Below are 15,969 nucleotides of genomic sequence, written 5' to 3' on the forward strand. Positions count from 1 at the left end.
GTCACCTTTATTCGGTCGTTCTCCAGCACGAATAAGATAGGGACAGGTTTCTTGCTCGCAGTGCTGTTTGTCGAGAATCCAAGTGTCGCCGAATTCCGAACAAAAAGGGTTGTTATCTCCGAACGACCTCTGCAAAACAAAGTCAAATAGGCTCGGATCTTCGTGGAGAGTCGGTGATGAGATGGTGGGGAGTGTTGTTGATGAAAAAGTGATTGTCGAAGAGGTTATTGGTGAAGAGAATACTGATGAAGTGCTTGTCGATGAAGTTGGTTCCATTGTCTGCGCTGGAATCGTTGAAGATGGGGAAGTCTCGACTTCTATCGTGGATGTTGTCGGGTCTGTAGTTGTCGTTCTCGGCTTCTTTTTTGGAAACATTGCTGGGGACGACAAAGATATGGAAACAATGGAGAAAAACGTAAAAGTGATCACTACTGTGACGACATTCCTTCTTTTCATTCTTGGAATTTTCGAAATTCTACTCCTTCGGGACAGCTCTATTGGTCGAACATTAAATGAGAACTCTACTCATTTTCGCTCTGTCTTATATGTTGTGTTTACAAGAATTATGCGTGTCAATAGAGACTATCACAGCCATAATCACTTCAGCTGTCCTGCATAATCGATTGATAAGCAGTTGTCCTAGTTTCTTTCCTGGTTCGAATTTCTGACATAAATCTGCCACCGCCAGAGGAAGCTGACTTCCATAAGACACACCCAAATATTGCTTTTTAGAAAAAATTTGCTTTGTTTTAAGTTTATTTGGCCAAAAGTCTTGGAATGAAAAAATGCAATAATTTATCTCAGATAGCGCTGTACAGGCAAAAAATTTTCATGAAAGAATTTGTGAAATCAAATGACGCTTGAGTCAATTGACCGGATCGGGTATTTGTCGTGAACTGGAAGCACTCGTAAGGCAGGAACTCGCCATCGTTCTGAAAAGAAAATTCAAATTCTATCATGATCATTACCATCGCCATGAAAAATGGATACCTTCGATCTGCATAGGTATCTTTTTCAATCGAAAATTTCAACAAATTTTCCTCAATCAAGAACCCCCTCAAATCATTCGTTACCCCTTCTTTTAAATCTACATCCAATCGACAGTCAGATTAATGCTCGGTCTCGTGACCATGATTTCCGACACTTCAATTTCATAGCTTTCATTTTCAATGACAGTCAATTCATCTTCCACTTCTGTCAAATCAGCGTCGGATAAATTTTCATTCGGCCCGTCAAAATTCCAAATGACAGTTGGTTCCTTTTCCGCTTCGAAATTTTCAATGTGTCGGATTGATGGGTCGTAATCAATGCTGTCTTCAAAATCATTACCTTTGAGGGTATTTGACAGGGTGCCGGGTTGATTATTTGTACAGTCAGGCGTGGCAACTAGAATTTCTTTCGACTGATGGCGCTGTAGCTGATCGGAGGAACCATCGACGGGCTCGTCGGATAGTTCTAGTGCGTCTGAAATCAAAGTTTGGAATCAAGGAAGAAAATCGAAAAAGAAAACACCGAGTTTTGTGAGTTTGAAAATGCGGGTGAGATGATGGTGACAAACCTATATTTAATATTTGAGCAAATCGCGCTAGAAAGGTTTCAAAAAAAGATGATGGAAAAAGATGAATCAATGGCGAAAACATGCAAAAAAGTCTAAGACATGCATCTGGTTCTACCTGGACGATATTTGTGTCCTTTTTTGATTGTGTGGTGAGTCTTGAGCTCAGAAATCACTTCACCTAGTGGAGAATTGTCGGGAATGGGAGCTTGGATTGTCGACGACAATGTCGACGTCTCGCTTTCTTCGTCTTCGACTTCGACTTTGCGGTTTGGTGATTTTTGGGGATTATTTCCGGATCTTTGAGATTTTCTGAATTTTCGTTTTTCAAAATTGTCATGAACAGAAAAAAAGCAAAGAAAAAAAAGCCAAAAATTTTACAAAGAAAAAAAGATTTTGAAAAACGAAGTGCCTGAGATCTTCAACTTCTCGAGTCAATTTGCCCACTTCTTTATGCAGCTCGTCAAGATACGGATTTGACTCTTTGGATTGATGACGACTGCGGGACGACTTATCGCTCCTGTGACGATGCTTTGGTCGATGTCTAGGCCTGCGCTCTTCTGTTTTTGACTGATACTCGCTCACAGATCTCAGAGTTGCTCCGTACTCATTCGCTGATGCTTTTGGTTGGCTTTTCATTTGATCAGAATTTCGACCCTTTTTCTTTGATAAAAGCCTTTCCTGTAGTCAGAATTGTGCCATGTGGTTGTCCAGATCGAACCAATCCAAAATCATCAGTCGGCATATCGTACCAGATCGCTGGATTTCTCACTGTATTCGTTTGACTCGAATATGCATCAGGTAGTGGCAGCTTTTTCTCCCCCTCCTTGGAATGAATTAGCTCAGAATCTATTGAAAGAAGCTCACGTCTGATTGGAAACTATGGTTGATTTGTTCCCCAGTAACTTTGTAGACCAAATCTCTGTCATCTTCCCGTTTGCAGCAGCAGCAACAAGGACCACACCAAACTGGACACTGGCATTTTCTGACGCAGCAGTAGACGATTACTGAATTGTTTTAGCGGGGCAAGACCGTTTTCCTTACAGAAGATGATAAGCATAATGACAAGGAATCCAACAACAGCGATGACGATTATCAGCCAATTCTGCATCACCGGTCGGCAAGAATTTGGCTCTTCATTGGATCGCCACCAATAATCGCCTTCGCATTCACAGACAGGGGCAGCGTATTGACCGGTATTTATAGGATCCGCTTTTTGCGAACAAGTCTAGATAAAAAATATTTCTCTGCCTTTTGTAAAGCTTCGCTCACCGCATGAGTTCCACATGTTTCAATAAGCATTGTTGAATCACAAGGCGAACTGCATTCCATTCGGCCACTTGAAGAAATTTCTTCGCAGCTGAGATTCAAACTCGCGCAGGGTTGCTCCACATTGTCGCAATTGTTCGGAGTCGTGATTTGGACATCAAGCGCGGAAGTGATGAAGGATTGGTCAAGACCAAGCCATTCTACCAGCACCGGTGTTTCAAGGTTTTGCATCAGTGAGGCCTGAAAGCTGTCGTTTCTCTGCCTGCTGAATGGGGAACTTACATGGTTGGAGCTTCTGCTCATAAAAGTATTCGCAGCGAATGGCAAGTCAAAAGTGATGATAACTCCGGCACCGTTACTGTCATATCTCATCGTGTAGTCTCTCATGTCACTACTGTCATTGTATCCATTCATATCATTGAAGACTTGCCAGTTTCGGTCATCTTCTAGCGGCAAATTACTGTCTCCTTGAATTGTCACTAGAAAACAAGATGCTATTTTCATTCGGTGGAAGGATTTTTTCATACCTTTGACAATATAAGTTCTGTAAATATTATCCCTCGGGAATGTTTTCTCCAAAGGGCATGGATAAGTGTCCGGCAGACCGCAAGTTTGTTGTCCAGAAATCACGGCGATCAGGAAGGAAACAACGAGGATTTTCATTTTTGAGAATTTTTTTTCTTTTTTACTCAAGCATTTTTTTCGCGATCTGAAGGGGAAAAATGATTAATAAGGGTCTTAAAAATGCGTGTTTTTCTCTATATTTTTTCTTTCAAAATGAATGATGAGGCCCTTTTTGTACAATTAGGAGAAGCGGCAGAGTTCAGTCAAGTTCTGAGAGTAGTATTGTTTGGACAGAGCTCTTGAGCCCGAAGACGAGTGTGCTAATTGTTCGACTTACACGCTTCTGTAAATGGTCACTTTTAAACTACTCTCTCTTTTTTCTCTCTCTATTATTTGCCGCCTACAAAAAGCTCTAAAATACTACGAGTAGGGGATGCGCGATTCAATCGATCTGTGTCTAACAGATCATCCAGATTTTCTTATCTTAGGCGATCGGCATCTACGAAGAATTAAATTAAATTGCTCATACTTTTTTTAATTTATTAAACAAAAAAAGAATGAGAAAATTTCTTGAATCAGTAAAATTTTTAAGGAAGATAAATCTCTTTTTGTCGAGTTCTCTGACTCTGGAATTTGAAAAAAAAATATTCTCTCAATCTATTCTTTCTTTCTCGATTTTCGTCTGTGTATCGTTCAAATATGAGAAAAGGCCTTTGTTAAGAAACTTTATTATTTAGCTTCTGGTCTCGCGCTGTCTAAGCTTCCCTATTCACGTAAAATTATAGTGCCGTCATTTTTCTTCTTTTATGCTCCTAAGCTCCCACTCATTCTTCAAACTAGTCATCTAATAATCACTCCAAAATAGAAATTTTAGGGGATACCTTTTCTTTAGCGTCTTTATTTTCTCTTGTTGGGAAATCTGTTAAAAATCTTGTTTTCGACTCCGAACTCGCCCGAGGCGCGGCTAGTCGTTTAGCTCACGCCGCGGGGGATGACTTCTTTCCCATTCACAATGAGCCAATTTGAGAATTACTTTCGCCAAATTGACCTTAGCATCTATAATAACCGAACATTTACCATAAATAAATTCCCACATATTTAATAATCTTCGGAGATTTAAGAGGAATTTGAGAAATCGCCGTTAGCTGAAAACAAAAAGCCCAAAAAAGGGAAATAAAACGAAAAAATAATATAAATTTTGAAAATTTTTGACTTAAAATTTTTCAACAACAAAAATTTTTTTACCTGAATTTGATTTTCTCTTTTTTTCTATTTTCTCCTTTTTTCAACTTCTCGAAATTGCCCAAATTACTCTCTAAAACTCTCTCTTCTTCTCAATTTTCTCACGCTTTTCAAATTTCAGACGCTATTATTAGCTCTCCAAATCTTCAAAAAAATTTATTTTCTCCTCCGCCGCAATTTTTCCTATTTTTGAAAAAGTCGGTTTTGCTCTTGGCGAATACGGAGCGAATCTGAAATGATCAAATCGCTCAAGCGTGAACCTAACAGTCTTGTTTTTTGCTTTTGAGATAGCGAAAGAGGGAGAGATCCGCGCGGCCAACCGTTGTGGTTGCTTGACTTTTAAGACGTTTATTGAAGCCACAAGCCGAATCCAAAACAAGGAGATTTTATTCTCCATCATAATTTTTGTCTTTGATTGTCGACTAGACATTGGCGTTAATACGGTGGAAAAATTTGAAAACAAATTACTGGCATGAACTTCTCCACGAAGCAAACTTTAATAATTCGGACACCGACAAATCTGTCCTGATATCATTTGATAGTTTCAAATTATCTGCAGAAAAAAAATGATAAAAACCCTGCTGCGAGAATCGGTATCGCCAACTGCTGGTCTTTAAGACTAATAGCAAACACCCGATACATTAAATATCATCGTACTTCGACCGTCTTAGTTAGACGAAATATGTCAGAGGGAAAAATGAAAAGAAAAAAATTGATTTTATTTTTTTCCATTACCCTTGTGGTCGCCATCGTCATTACTGTCATCACAGTTCCTCTTGTCTTGAAGAAAAATCGGGAGAGCGCTGAACCGCCAAGTCCTTGTCTGAAATACTGCATCGACCCGGCAAAATGCACAATTATCGTTTGCGAAGAGCCATTTCAACCGAGGGAGAATACGACCATGGGCACGATTGTTGCGACTGAAGAATTTCGACTGAAGCTTGATCTTCTGATTCCAGAAAATATCAGAAACACGCTGAATAATGTCCTTCAGGAACGAAAACATTTTTATTAACCCCATTCAAAACGGTATTTGTATTTCAAAAAAAAGATACACACTCCTGGTTCCGGAAATTTCACTCATTTTGGCGATGGATTTTTTTCAATTTGGAACTCAGAGGGGAAAAAAGATGACTCTATCATCGTCACAACTTCAAATAAAAAACAGAAATGAAATAAGAGTACCTGTTACTAGACCAGTTGAAAACTTCAAATCTATCGAGGTCAAATTTAAATGATCTTCTTCATTACCTTTTCCGTAGGTCATTCAAAGCCACAACAATCAAACTGGCAATCTCCTTCATCAGATCAATCACGACGGCGACATTCTTCTGGAAAAAGAATACCTCCGCGAAAAATTTTTTACTGGACCTCTTGAAGTATGGATTTCTGATAAATGGAACCCAACCGCTGGAAAATTCAGAATCATGAATTTTCTTTTTGAAAATCATTGATCAGTTTTTTTCAAATAAATATCTGCCAATGCAGCTTCTCACTGCTCATTTTATTCTTGTTGCGGATATGGTGACATCAAATTGATAAGGATATTTGTTATTTTATATTTTCTAAAAATACATATGTTGAACACCGGGAAACAGCGGCGGGCCAGTACTGTTCGCCTCGGCAGTGAATTGTTGCACAGTTTTGACCCAGTGATTGTACAGATAGCTAATGTAAATTCGGTCCGCGTCCCAGTTGAGAACCAGGCTTTCGTCGGACACCTTCGCTCGTTTTTTAAAGCACTCGACTCGCTGCGTCCTTTCCGACGTTTCGAAGCAGCACTCGGCCGAGGCGCAGCGAGAAACGGAAGTGATTTCGCCACCGCCGATCAAGTCACGCTGCTGGCAACTTTCGCGTAGTTCGCGGGGAATATCGCAAGTTCCGTCGATAAGAGCTGAATTTAAGAGTTGACAGAAGAATCGAGAAAATTGGCTGTTTTTTGTTAAATTTTTACCTGAGTAAGGAATCCGACAGTGACAAAATCGGCAGCCAAAATAATCGGAGAAACAAACTCGCTCGCTATTTTGACAAGCACTCTGCGCAACCGAGTTCGGACAAACTGAAACATATTTTTCATCGCGATTTGTACGTTAATTGGCCAAAAATATTCATTTTCGGGCCTCATCTGTGCGTATGCGCGCGTTGCCAAAATTCAACCAAAAAGGTGCATTTCTCAACGGTTCAGAAAAGAAAAAAACTGTTTACTCACCTCTTTCGGATAAGTCGACGGGAATCTGTTTTTTCTTGAGATAAAGGTCAAAACTCGGCAGCCACTCGTCGAAATGTTGTTTCCGCCACTTCGAAACGCTCGAAATCGGCGATTCATGTTATTTTGAAAACTGAAGGGGACACCCTTAAGCTTTTCGGAAACAGAGATTTTCTACGTTCTCGAAAGTTCCTTGCCATTTTGATTTTCTATTTTGGTAATTTCAAAGCGTTTTCCTGAATATACTGACTAAAAAATTCCCCATCTCTGCAATCCAAATTCTCCGCCTCAGACGGGCCCGATTTCGTCAGCGCCAGTTCATTTCCCTCCTGATCGACGCAGAAACAAGAGAAATTCGGCGAATCGGACCACTGATTTTGAAATGCAGCTTGAGTATATTTCTGCGTGTCGCACTGTTTTGTCTTGAACTTGGCTCCTTCCTCCTCGCAGACGGGAACATACGGGCCCATTTCCATCGGAACACGAGGGTTTTCCCAGCGCCAGCGAAAGGCTTCGAGTCTTAAAATAAAGAATACGTCATGAAATCAATGTCCAACACATTCGAAACCGGCTTGAAAAGAGAGAGGATAGAGATAAGACCATTTTGAACCTGGCGAGATACATAATAATTATGTCTTATCTGAGATCGAAGCCCCTCAAAAGAAATGCGACCGTTGAGAGGGCTTCTTCTACAACTACGTTCCTTAGATTTTATCTGAAGCAGCAAATGATCGACTTCTTGAAGTGTTCAAGAGCTTTCCCCTTTTGTACCTTTTCTGGTAGCATTTTCCATCGTTAAAGACAGCTGTTTCAGTGGTTTCATTAAAGAAAGGAATGCGAGCGTAGAAATCGTAATTTTGGCTTTGCTGAATGTCCGATTTGATGGATTTTCCGATCGTTGCTTCGAACTTTTCCGGGTTGAATTTCAGAAATTCAGGGTTCTGATTAGCCAACTGGCCAAATGCAAAAATCTGATTGGTTTGAACAATTATGTTGAAAATCGCCGCGAGTATTTTCCGACTTGTCCCTTCCCCTTATTTTAGGACTTAACCGAAAAATGGAAGTACATTTTTGGATAGCCAATAAGATCGCTGTATTGAGCCTACCTGCCAATCAAAGCCCTAATCAAGAAGATCATTTCCATTTTCTGGTTCGCCCCCTATTTTAGGCCCCTTATTATCAAATTAATAAAAAATCAACCCTTTCCTTGATAAGATTGCAAATTCTATTCTGTCTCCAATAGCTAAAACTCTGGCACCTGAAGCTCTTTTCGTTGCAACAGAGTTCCATGCAATCCTAAAATTGAATTTAAACATAATTTCAGAAAAGAGCCCGGAATCGCATTCGAGCAGCAGGAGCGAGCGGCAGATCGCGGCGCAGATCATCCCCAAATTTATGCAAACTTATACAGGCCTCCCAAAAATGCTAGAAAGCGCGCGAGCCAGCCCTTTCTCAGGCGGGCGCTAATGATCGTGGAGCTCTGAGTGGATTGAACCCGCTTTTCGGCCCTGATGAGAGTGACTTACCAAAACACTGTCAACGGGATAACGAGGGTCGAAATCGTAATCCCTCACACCTGGGACGTAGCTCCTTTCGTGAAATGCAAACATGCCACATTCTTGAACAAGCTTTTCTGATTCAGGGTCTTTCTACCAGGGAAATATCCGTGAGCATTAAAAATGATAAATTAAGGATGTCATTAGCAAAATAAACGCCTTTTTAAAAAATCGGATGAAAACGGAAAATGCCAAGAAAAAAATCAATTTCTAAATTTTTGACCTATAAAAAACCTTTTTAGGGCTGACCAACCAATCAGGGACAGGAAATTTTTTTTCACAATCGTTTATTTTTGTGCCTTTTTAGACGAAATTATTCGAGAATGAATGATTTCATAACATGAAAAAATAATCTTCACGAATAGAAGACCCTTATTTCCTTTGATAACAATTTGCGCATGGAGCACCTTAATCCACAATCCCCATCTTCCGATCATCTTCAACTATCCTCTCTTTTTTATTTTTTGCTTTCTCTTTTTTTTTGTCTTTAGTTAATATTTTCTTCCATCGGATTCATTTTCGAGCACAAATAATTGCAAGTAATTTTGTTCAAAAAATTCAAGAACGTTTAAAAAATCTAGCTGTTTGGTGGTGGAGGCGCTCAAACATGGCGCGGCGGCGCAGCGCTCGGCCGCTGCGCGTTTTTTAAGGTTTCAGAAACAGCGAAAAGCCAATTTCGCCCGATCTTCCCAGGTTCGCTGAGGATGTCCGAACCCGCTCGTTTTCGAAATGTAAATATGCCACTACAAGATTCTTAGGCGGCGAAATACTTTTAAACCACTTTTTTGATCTTTGATTTTGGCGCTCCAGTCTGAAATTGCTCAATCAAAAGCTTCATTTTTCATGATTTTCGATTTTTCCAGGTCGAGAAAAGCCGTTTGCGGCTTCGAGAAAACTATTCAAAAAGCCGCGCTTGACGCGGTGTTTTATGTTTTTTTACTCGAAGCCGCAAGCGGCTTCTCGATTTTTTAAAAATGATCCTTGGAGCCTTAATTTTTTTATCGAGAAAAGAGCGGGAAAGGCGTAAAGCAATGTTTTTTTCGAAAAAGCGGAAGGGCGTCACTATGTTTTGCAAATATAAAAATGCAAAGGCTATTTGAATAATTTAAGCAGCCTGAAAAAAGAGGCGGAGAAATTTTAAGTTCCGCTTTTTTGCAATTTACAAAACTTGAGTTGAAGTTTTCCTCGGCCTGGCAACTTTTGAAATAAGCGAATTTTGAAGTCTTAAGGGTACTATCTTCGATTTCCCCAACTTGGGCCTTGAATAACTAGGAACTTGACAATAATACCTGAGTCCATATGGGCTCATTGAATAGACCTGTCTTAGATCTTAACTATTACAGAGGGGTTTATTAATTGCTTGCCCGAAAAGTGGCTAAATTTTGGCTTGAAGTGGTCATCTTCGCCAAAATGGCCTATATAAACGGTTGAATAACTCAAAAACTAGTCTGAAAACTTGGCCTTTTTATATTTTTTATATAAAATTTGAACCTTAATCTTTAAAATTACAGAAGGAATTTTTCATTGAAAAACTAAAAATACCAAAAATAATTTTTTGAAAATTGTGTCTCGCAGATTTTGCGAAAATTGAGCATTTTTTAAAATTTTGCGACACATTTTTGGCTCTAGAAGCTAAAATAGCGAACTGTAAGAATTGAGTAAGTCATAATGAAAGTCGCCTTGCTCTGAGCTTCAAAACAAGCACTTATTTGAAAGAATCAGACACGAAGAATTTTTTCGGAAAAAATACCTTTGAGTACTAAAATCGTTAAAAAATCGTATTTTCATGAAAACGGTAAACGTTATGAATGAAATTTTCGGACCTTTTTAGATCAAAATTTTATGAAGAATCCATATTCGATTAAAAATTAACATTCACAGTCATTTGGGACACCGACGGTAGTACCCTTAAAGCTCATCCTCTTTGTAAGATTTTAGAAAATCTCGGCGCTGAGACTGAAAAAGGAGCCGGCACCCGACTTTGACGGCGATTAGAACTGATCTGACAGGTCACGAGGGTCCGTTCAAGTTGTTTTGACTAAGTTCTGCTACACCACCCTTATTTTCGAATACCATCATCTTGAGAGTAAAAATAAATACACCAAAATAAGCTTCTGAACATGAAAAATCACATTTTACATGAAAAAAAGACAGGTTTATTTATAAAATTTTAATTTTTTAAAAAAATAGTTTCTCAAAAAAATATTTTAGCAAAAAATAAAAAAAATAAGGGTTTTTTAAAATTAAGATTTTATTTGATGAATTGTTGCTTTTGCTGGATGGCTATTCGATTAAGGGTAGCGTGTTACGGGCTTATTGGATTTGGCCATTCTAGGGCAGGCTAAAGGGCTTTTTGGTTTCTCGGAGTTGATCCGATGCGATTTTCGGCGATTTGGCACCGGACTTCCTCTCTCTTAAATATTTTCTTTCCGGCACTCGCCCGGTCCATTTTACAGAAAAATTATTTTTCTAGTGCAAATTCTTGACTTTTTCTTGGTCAAATTTCGTTTTTCGCTTACAATTATTTTTTCGTAGCGACACCCTTATTCTTAAAAACAAGCAGGTAGCCATTTCAACAGAATGAAAAATCCCAACCTTTTTTGTATTTATTCCTTCGCGCTCGAAAGAATGATCTGGGAAGAACGAATCCGGAAGCGAGATCAACGTATAATCCGGGTACGGACGGCAGCTTTACGAATACGCTCAAACACAATTTATTCACCAGAAAGTGATTTTTTAAGTGGCTTTTTGCGAATAAAGCATTTGTTTGAAATGGGAAAAAAAATGGAAAAAGAAGTTGGAATCGGAGCAAAACATAACTGATTTATGTTAAACAGGCTTATCAGGTGCTCTCCTGCAGGGAGAAAAGGCGATTAGCGACGTGACTCGGCGGAGGAAAAGCCCGATAAAGCGGATTACACTTGCCGAAATTCACATTTTTCACACAAAAAAATCTTAATTCGTATATTTACCTGTAGACCGAAATAGAACTGTTTTATTTGCCCAAGTATCTACAAACTGGAGGCTCTACTATTTGTGCTAAATCACGCCCATCACAAAATGGAAACTCCCATAAAACTTATTTTCTCCGTTCATCCAAACTCTGTAGCTAATGATTGAAATTTTAACGCCGATATTTGTCATCGGTCAGGTGCTTTTTTGCACTTTTTTGCTGAGAGATGAAATTTCTTTTGGAGTGTTTTGTGGAGTGATTTCGACTACAATCGTAATTCTGCTTTTCTTCTTGGAAAAATGCAGGAGAATGTGGGTAAGGAACACTTTAAAAATCATTAACAAGAATTGTCTACCAGACAGTGACGTATTCTTTTTCACTAAGGGGATGCGAGGCGCCAGGATTGTCGATTCAGACATCTTCCCAAACCACTGGCTTCTCGGTGGAATCTTTGACGCTCCAGATCCGAACCAAATCGGCCTCTTCCGAACATGGGAAATGCGAAACATGAGGCTGATGCAAGACAGATACGGCGAAAAAGGGCCCATTTACATTTTTCTCGGGCTGACTCCCTTCGTTTTCGTCCACGAAGCTCCCTGTCTCGAAGCTCTGTTGAGATCTCAAGTGAATCGAGAGAAAAACTTTGGATACGATTTTCTGAAACCGTGGCTTGGTGATGGCGTGCTGATTTCGGCCGGGAAAAAGTGGCAACATAGAAGACGAAATCTCAATTCGGCTTTTCATTTCAACATTTTGTCCAGCTATTTTCTTAGTAAGAGGATTAGTTTATTGAAGGCGGTAAAAAGATTCTAGTGATGCGAGAAATCGTCGATGAGTACAAAGAATCGCTGACAAAGAGGGTTAAAGAAGGGATCAAGGAGTTCGAGTTTCATGATGAATTCAACAAGGTAAGCTTGAATAAGAAATTATCTCACCTCTTATTTTCCAGCTTTCTCTTCAAATCATCAACTACACCGCGATGGGCTTCAAACTCAACTACAACGACCCTCTCGCAGAGCGATACCGAAAAGACGTTGACAAAATCAAACGATCCCTCCGAGTTCGATCGAATAACCCAGTCTACTGGTTTGAGAAATTTTTCTTTTACCTGACTTCTGAGGGGGTCAAGCAAAGAGGAATCATCAAAAGACTTCATGATTTTACGGATGATATTTTGGAGAAACGAGTCAAGATGTTCAAATCTTTGAATAAAGAGGAAATTCAGGAAATCAAAGAATCATTTGAAGGAGCGGCTCAAATTTCTTGAAATTTCTAGAGTTAAGCCCTCTTGAACCGTCGAAAAAGCTGGAAAAATCAAGCGAGCCCTCCCGTTTCTTGACAATCTTCTTTACTCGCACTTTGAGCAGAACGAAATCGACTGGGAAGGCGTCAAGGAAGAAATGGAAGTGTTTATGTTCGCCGGTCACGATACAACAACTGCTACGTCTGTTTTTGCGCTTCAATTCATCACGGAAAACAAGGAAGTTCTGGCGAAGGTTTTGAAGGAACAAGATAGTATTTATGGCGACTCAGGTATTGAATTTTTATGAATTGAGGGAAATTTGAAAATCTTCAATTCTAAGATCGCGCTATCGAAATGGAAGATCTGAAAAGCATGACGTATCTGGAGCAATGCATCAAAGAAACACTACGACTTCGAGCCCCAGTGCGAGAGTATTTCAGAAAAGTAAACGAGTCGCCACTGAAGTCATCAGAAGGAGACATTCATATTTCCGAAACAGCTTCTATTTCCATTAACGCAGATTTCATCCATCACAGGTTGGCATCAAAAAGAATTATAATTGTAATTTTTTCAGCGAAAAACATTTTCCAAATGCATTTACTTTCAATCCTTCCCGCTGGTCATCTGAAGAAAGACGCCATCCTTACGCTTTCATTCCCTTTTCCGCGGGCCCCAGAAATTGCATCGGTCAAAAATTTGCGATGATCGAACTGAAACTGGTTCTAGCGACGCTTCTACGAAATTTCAAATTTCAGCCAAAGATAAAATCCGAAGACACGATCATTGCTTCTGATTTCATTTCATCTCCCTGGCCGGGATGCTGGATTTCTGTAACAGAATAAAGAAAATGAAGAAAGGATGAAAATAACTATACAATACTACACTTAGATTTCTTGCTCGGTTTTTGTTGGGGAGGCTCCAGTGCCGCTAATACCGCTTCATCGAACACGTTTTTAAGACCTGAACAATTTTACAAAGAGCTTTTCCGAAAAGACGCTCACCTGTTTGAGTTAGGGCGGAACACTCGACGTATCTGGCTGCTTTCAGCTCTTTGGCTAGTTTTTCTCCTTATTCAAACTTGATCGGCTCCTGCTTCTGTTTCGCCAGCTTCTCGATAGTTCCACCGTCTTCTCTCAGATCCGCTTGAGTGCCAACCTTTAATTTTAGTGTTAAAAGAGGGAAGAAATGTGGCCTCCTACGAGTAAAAAGGGCGTCTTTGGACAATGGTGAGCGATTTCAGGAACCCATTTTTCTTTTATTTTTTCGAAGGAACTCGGCGCCACCACTGAGAAACAGACGAGGAAGACACCTGTATCGGAGTAGATTAGTGGTCGCAATCTTAATGTACCGGTACAGTGTCAGTGGATTATCACGGCGAGTCAGGGGTCTGGATTTTGGCCGAAAATGAAAAGCGAAAGCGAAAATTTTTCAAAAATTTTAAGCGAAAGCGAAGCGAACCAAAAGTTCGAAAGCGAGAGCGGAGCGAAGCAAATTGAAATTACAAAGAGCGAAAGCGAATTCGCTAAGCGAATCCAAACCCCTTAGCGAAGTGATACGGCCTTATTCTTCGGCTTGGAGGCCGAAGGATTCATGCGTGTAAGAACACTGATTCTTCGGCTAAGATGAGTTTATTCACAGATTCCTGTGCCCCTTACCACGGGGCTCCGCCCCTTAGGTCCTAAAATGCCGGGGCCTAGTCTTGGGTTACTTAGGGTTACCTTCAGTTACCCTAACTAACCCTAGCCTATCCCCCTCGGGTGAGTTTATTATGTCACTTTGCCCAGTGCCCCCTAACACTAGCCTCAAATTATAGCAAATGCTTATTGTTAAAATAAGTTTTTTCCCTAGAAAATGTCTTGTTCTTAAGTTATGACTCATACGTTACAATCAAAGATTTATCAAAAGAATTTTGATAATGGATTCTAAAAAATTTGCCGAAGAATCACTGTCAATTTTATCATTTATCCTTCGGTTAATCCTTTTAGGCAATTCTCAATTAGCCGAAGAATCAGTGTTATTGTAAGCATCGATTCTTTGGTCTAGCCGAAGAATCAGCCCATATCACGCTGGGCGAGTCATAGTTTTATGTTTGGCCTTTTGTCGGCAGCGCTCGGCCCAGCCAGACTACTCACTTGTCGCAAATTTCCTGGGAATCCGTATCGAAAAGCCCCAGCGTGTAAGGTTCTCCACCGATCATGACTGTCACAGCGTAATTGTCGAAAACTAACCAAATTCAATTCATAAGCAAAGAAAAAAGTCTGTTCTACATGTTGGCACGTATTCGCTTGGAAATTTATTCGTTTTATACGTAGTGAGAAGGCAAGTTTTACCAACGGCTCCGTCGCCAACTACGACGCATTTTATCGTCGGCATTCTGAAGAAAAACAGTCTCTACATGTACTTCCAGAGTTTTGCGTTGAAAAAAAACAGGAGAAAAGTCTCGGAAAAGACAGGAAAAGGACCGGAAAAGAAACGCTAGTTTGAATTTCATGGGGTCAAAGAAAGAGAGTGCGAGAGCGGCCTATTCACGCAGTAAATCGAGTCATAGTCTATGACTATAAAAATAATATTTTTTACCGATTTTAACAATAACCTTCCTGAGAGTTCTCAATCACTGAGTCGATCGGAATCACTTATTTGTAAAAGCATTCAACTCATTTTCCGACCTCAAGATGAGCCCGATCCGAGGGAAGGATGCAATTAACCCGGGTCTCAGACCCGAGACTCGTTTCAAAAGTGACGCCCGGGTATCCAATACCGGAATCCTAGGTATTGGACCCGGGCGTCACTTCTGAGGGGGTATCCCGGGTCTGAGACCCGGGCGTCACTTTTAAACGAATCCCAGGTCTGAGACCCGGGCTAATTGTATACTTCCCGATCCGAGATGTGGGTCGAAGTTTGCATACTTCTACTTCACTTCTTTCGTCTTTCTTATGAGTTTCATGATGTTGAACTCGGCCCGCATTAGTTGGACGAGTTCATCAGGGTCTTGGCTGACAACGACCTGAAAGCGACTGGCTTCATAAAATATACTGACATGTTTGAGATGCTGCGCAAGATGGAGCCTCCACTTGGCTTCGGAAAGAACTGCCCTGCTAGACTTGCCTATAAACGACTCATCCAAATGAACATGCCAGTTGCCAACCAGAACCTTCACCGGAACCAGAAGATTCGACAGAGCCTTCATTTTCATTCAAAAGAACTTCACATTTGACTTCAAAAGCAGTGAGCTCGTCGATGTCCATAGAAAATCGAAGCATATTGAAAGAAGAGCTCGTCGAAACCGTCGTTTTTAGATATTCTCCGACGCTCGTTGTCGTTTTGTTTTTGATGATTGGTACTGAAAAGAAGATTTGAAGCTGAAGAACGCCTCTGCTTACA

The 15,969-nt window shown here is 40.2% G+C and overlaps 4 protein-coding genes across 5 annotated transcripts; 1 reads left to right on the forward strand and 3 right to left on the reverse strand.

Annotated features, from left to right (window-relative positions):
- Window positions 1-732: 732 nt before the first annotated feature.
- LOC145699270 (uncharacterized) lies at window positions 733-4,835 on the reverse strand. Of its 2 annotated transcripts, none has more exons than XM_081776533.1 (11): window positions 4,634-4,835; window positions 3,352-3,533; window positions 3,107-3,303; window positions 2,828-3,064; window positions 2,600-2,783; window positions 2,423-2,562; window positions 2,243-2,381; window positions 1,968-2,181; window positions 1,737-1,867; window positions 1,330-1,464; window positions 733-932 (listed from the first exon to the last, which is right to left on the reverse strand). In XM_081776533.1, the coding sequence occupies exons 2-11, from the start codon at window positions 3,485-3,487 to the stop codon at window positions 850-852; spliced, it is 1,596 nt and encodes a 531-aa protein (XP_081632659.1). In that variant the 5' UTR covers window positions 3,488-3,533; window positions 4,634-4,835; the 3' UTR covers window positions 733-849. The 2 variants fall into 2 exon arrangements, with proteins under 2 accessions (XP_081632659.1, XP_081632658.1); XM_081776532.1 differs by having other exon boundaries at window positions 1,674-1,867; window positions 4,634-4,830.
- A 1,360-nt stretch (window positions 4,836-6,195) lies between these two features.
- Window positions 6,196-8,465, reverse strand: LOC145696342 (uncharacterized). The gene is made up of 5 exons (XM_081773364.1): window positions 8,369-8,465; window positions 7,083-7,117; window positions 6,840-6,937; window positions 6,585-6,689; window positions 6,196-6,524 (listed from the first exon to the last, which is right to left on the reverse strand). The coding sequence occupies exons 1-5, from the start codon at window positions 8,444-8,446 to the stop codon at window positions 6,196-6,198; spliced, it is 645 nt and encodes a 214-aa protein (XP_081629490.1). The 5' UTR covers window positions 8,447-8,465.
- A 3,014-nt stretch (window positions 8,466-11,479) lies between these two features.
- Window positions 11,480-13,599, forward strand: LOC145696343 (cytochrome P450 4C1-like). The gene is made up of 7 exons (XM_081773365.1): window positions 11,480-11,660; window positions 11,730-12,117; window positions 12,159-12,253; window positions 12,295-12,586; window positions 12,651-12,878; window positions 12,929-13,124; window positions 13,163-13,599. Exons 1-7 carry the CDS (start codon window positions 11,505-11,507, stop codon window positions 13,428-13,430), a joined length of 1,623 nt encoding a protein of 540 aa, XP_081629491.1. The 5' UTR covers window positions 11,480-11,504; the 3' UTR covers window positions 13,431-13,599.
- Window positions 13,442-14,667, reverse strand: LOC145696345 (cell division control protein 42 homolog). Its single transcript, XM_081773367.1, is given in 4 exon segments — window positions 13,442-13,548; window positions 13,590-13,743; window positions 13,788-13,926; window positions 14,654-14,667. Coding segments are annotated over 4 exon segments (399 nt in total). The 3' UTR covers window positions 13,442-13,456.
- Between the last annotated feature and the right edge of the window lie 1,302 nt (window positions 14,668-15,969).

Source organism: Oikopleura dioica, chromosome 2 (genome assembly GCF_907165135.1).
Source record: "Oikopleura dioica chromosome 2, OKI2018_I68_1.0, whole genome shotgun sequence".
Taxonomy (NCBI): Eukaryota; Metazoa; Chordata; class Appendicularia; order Copelata; family Oikopleuridae; genus Oikopleura; species Oikopleura dioica.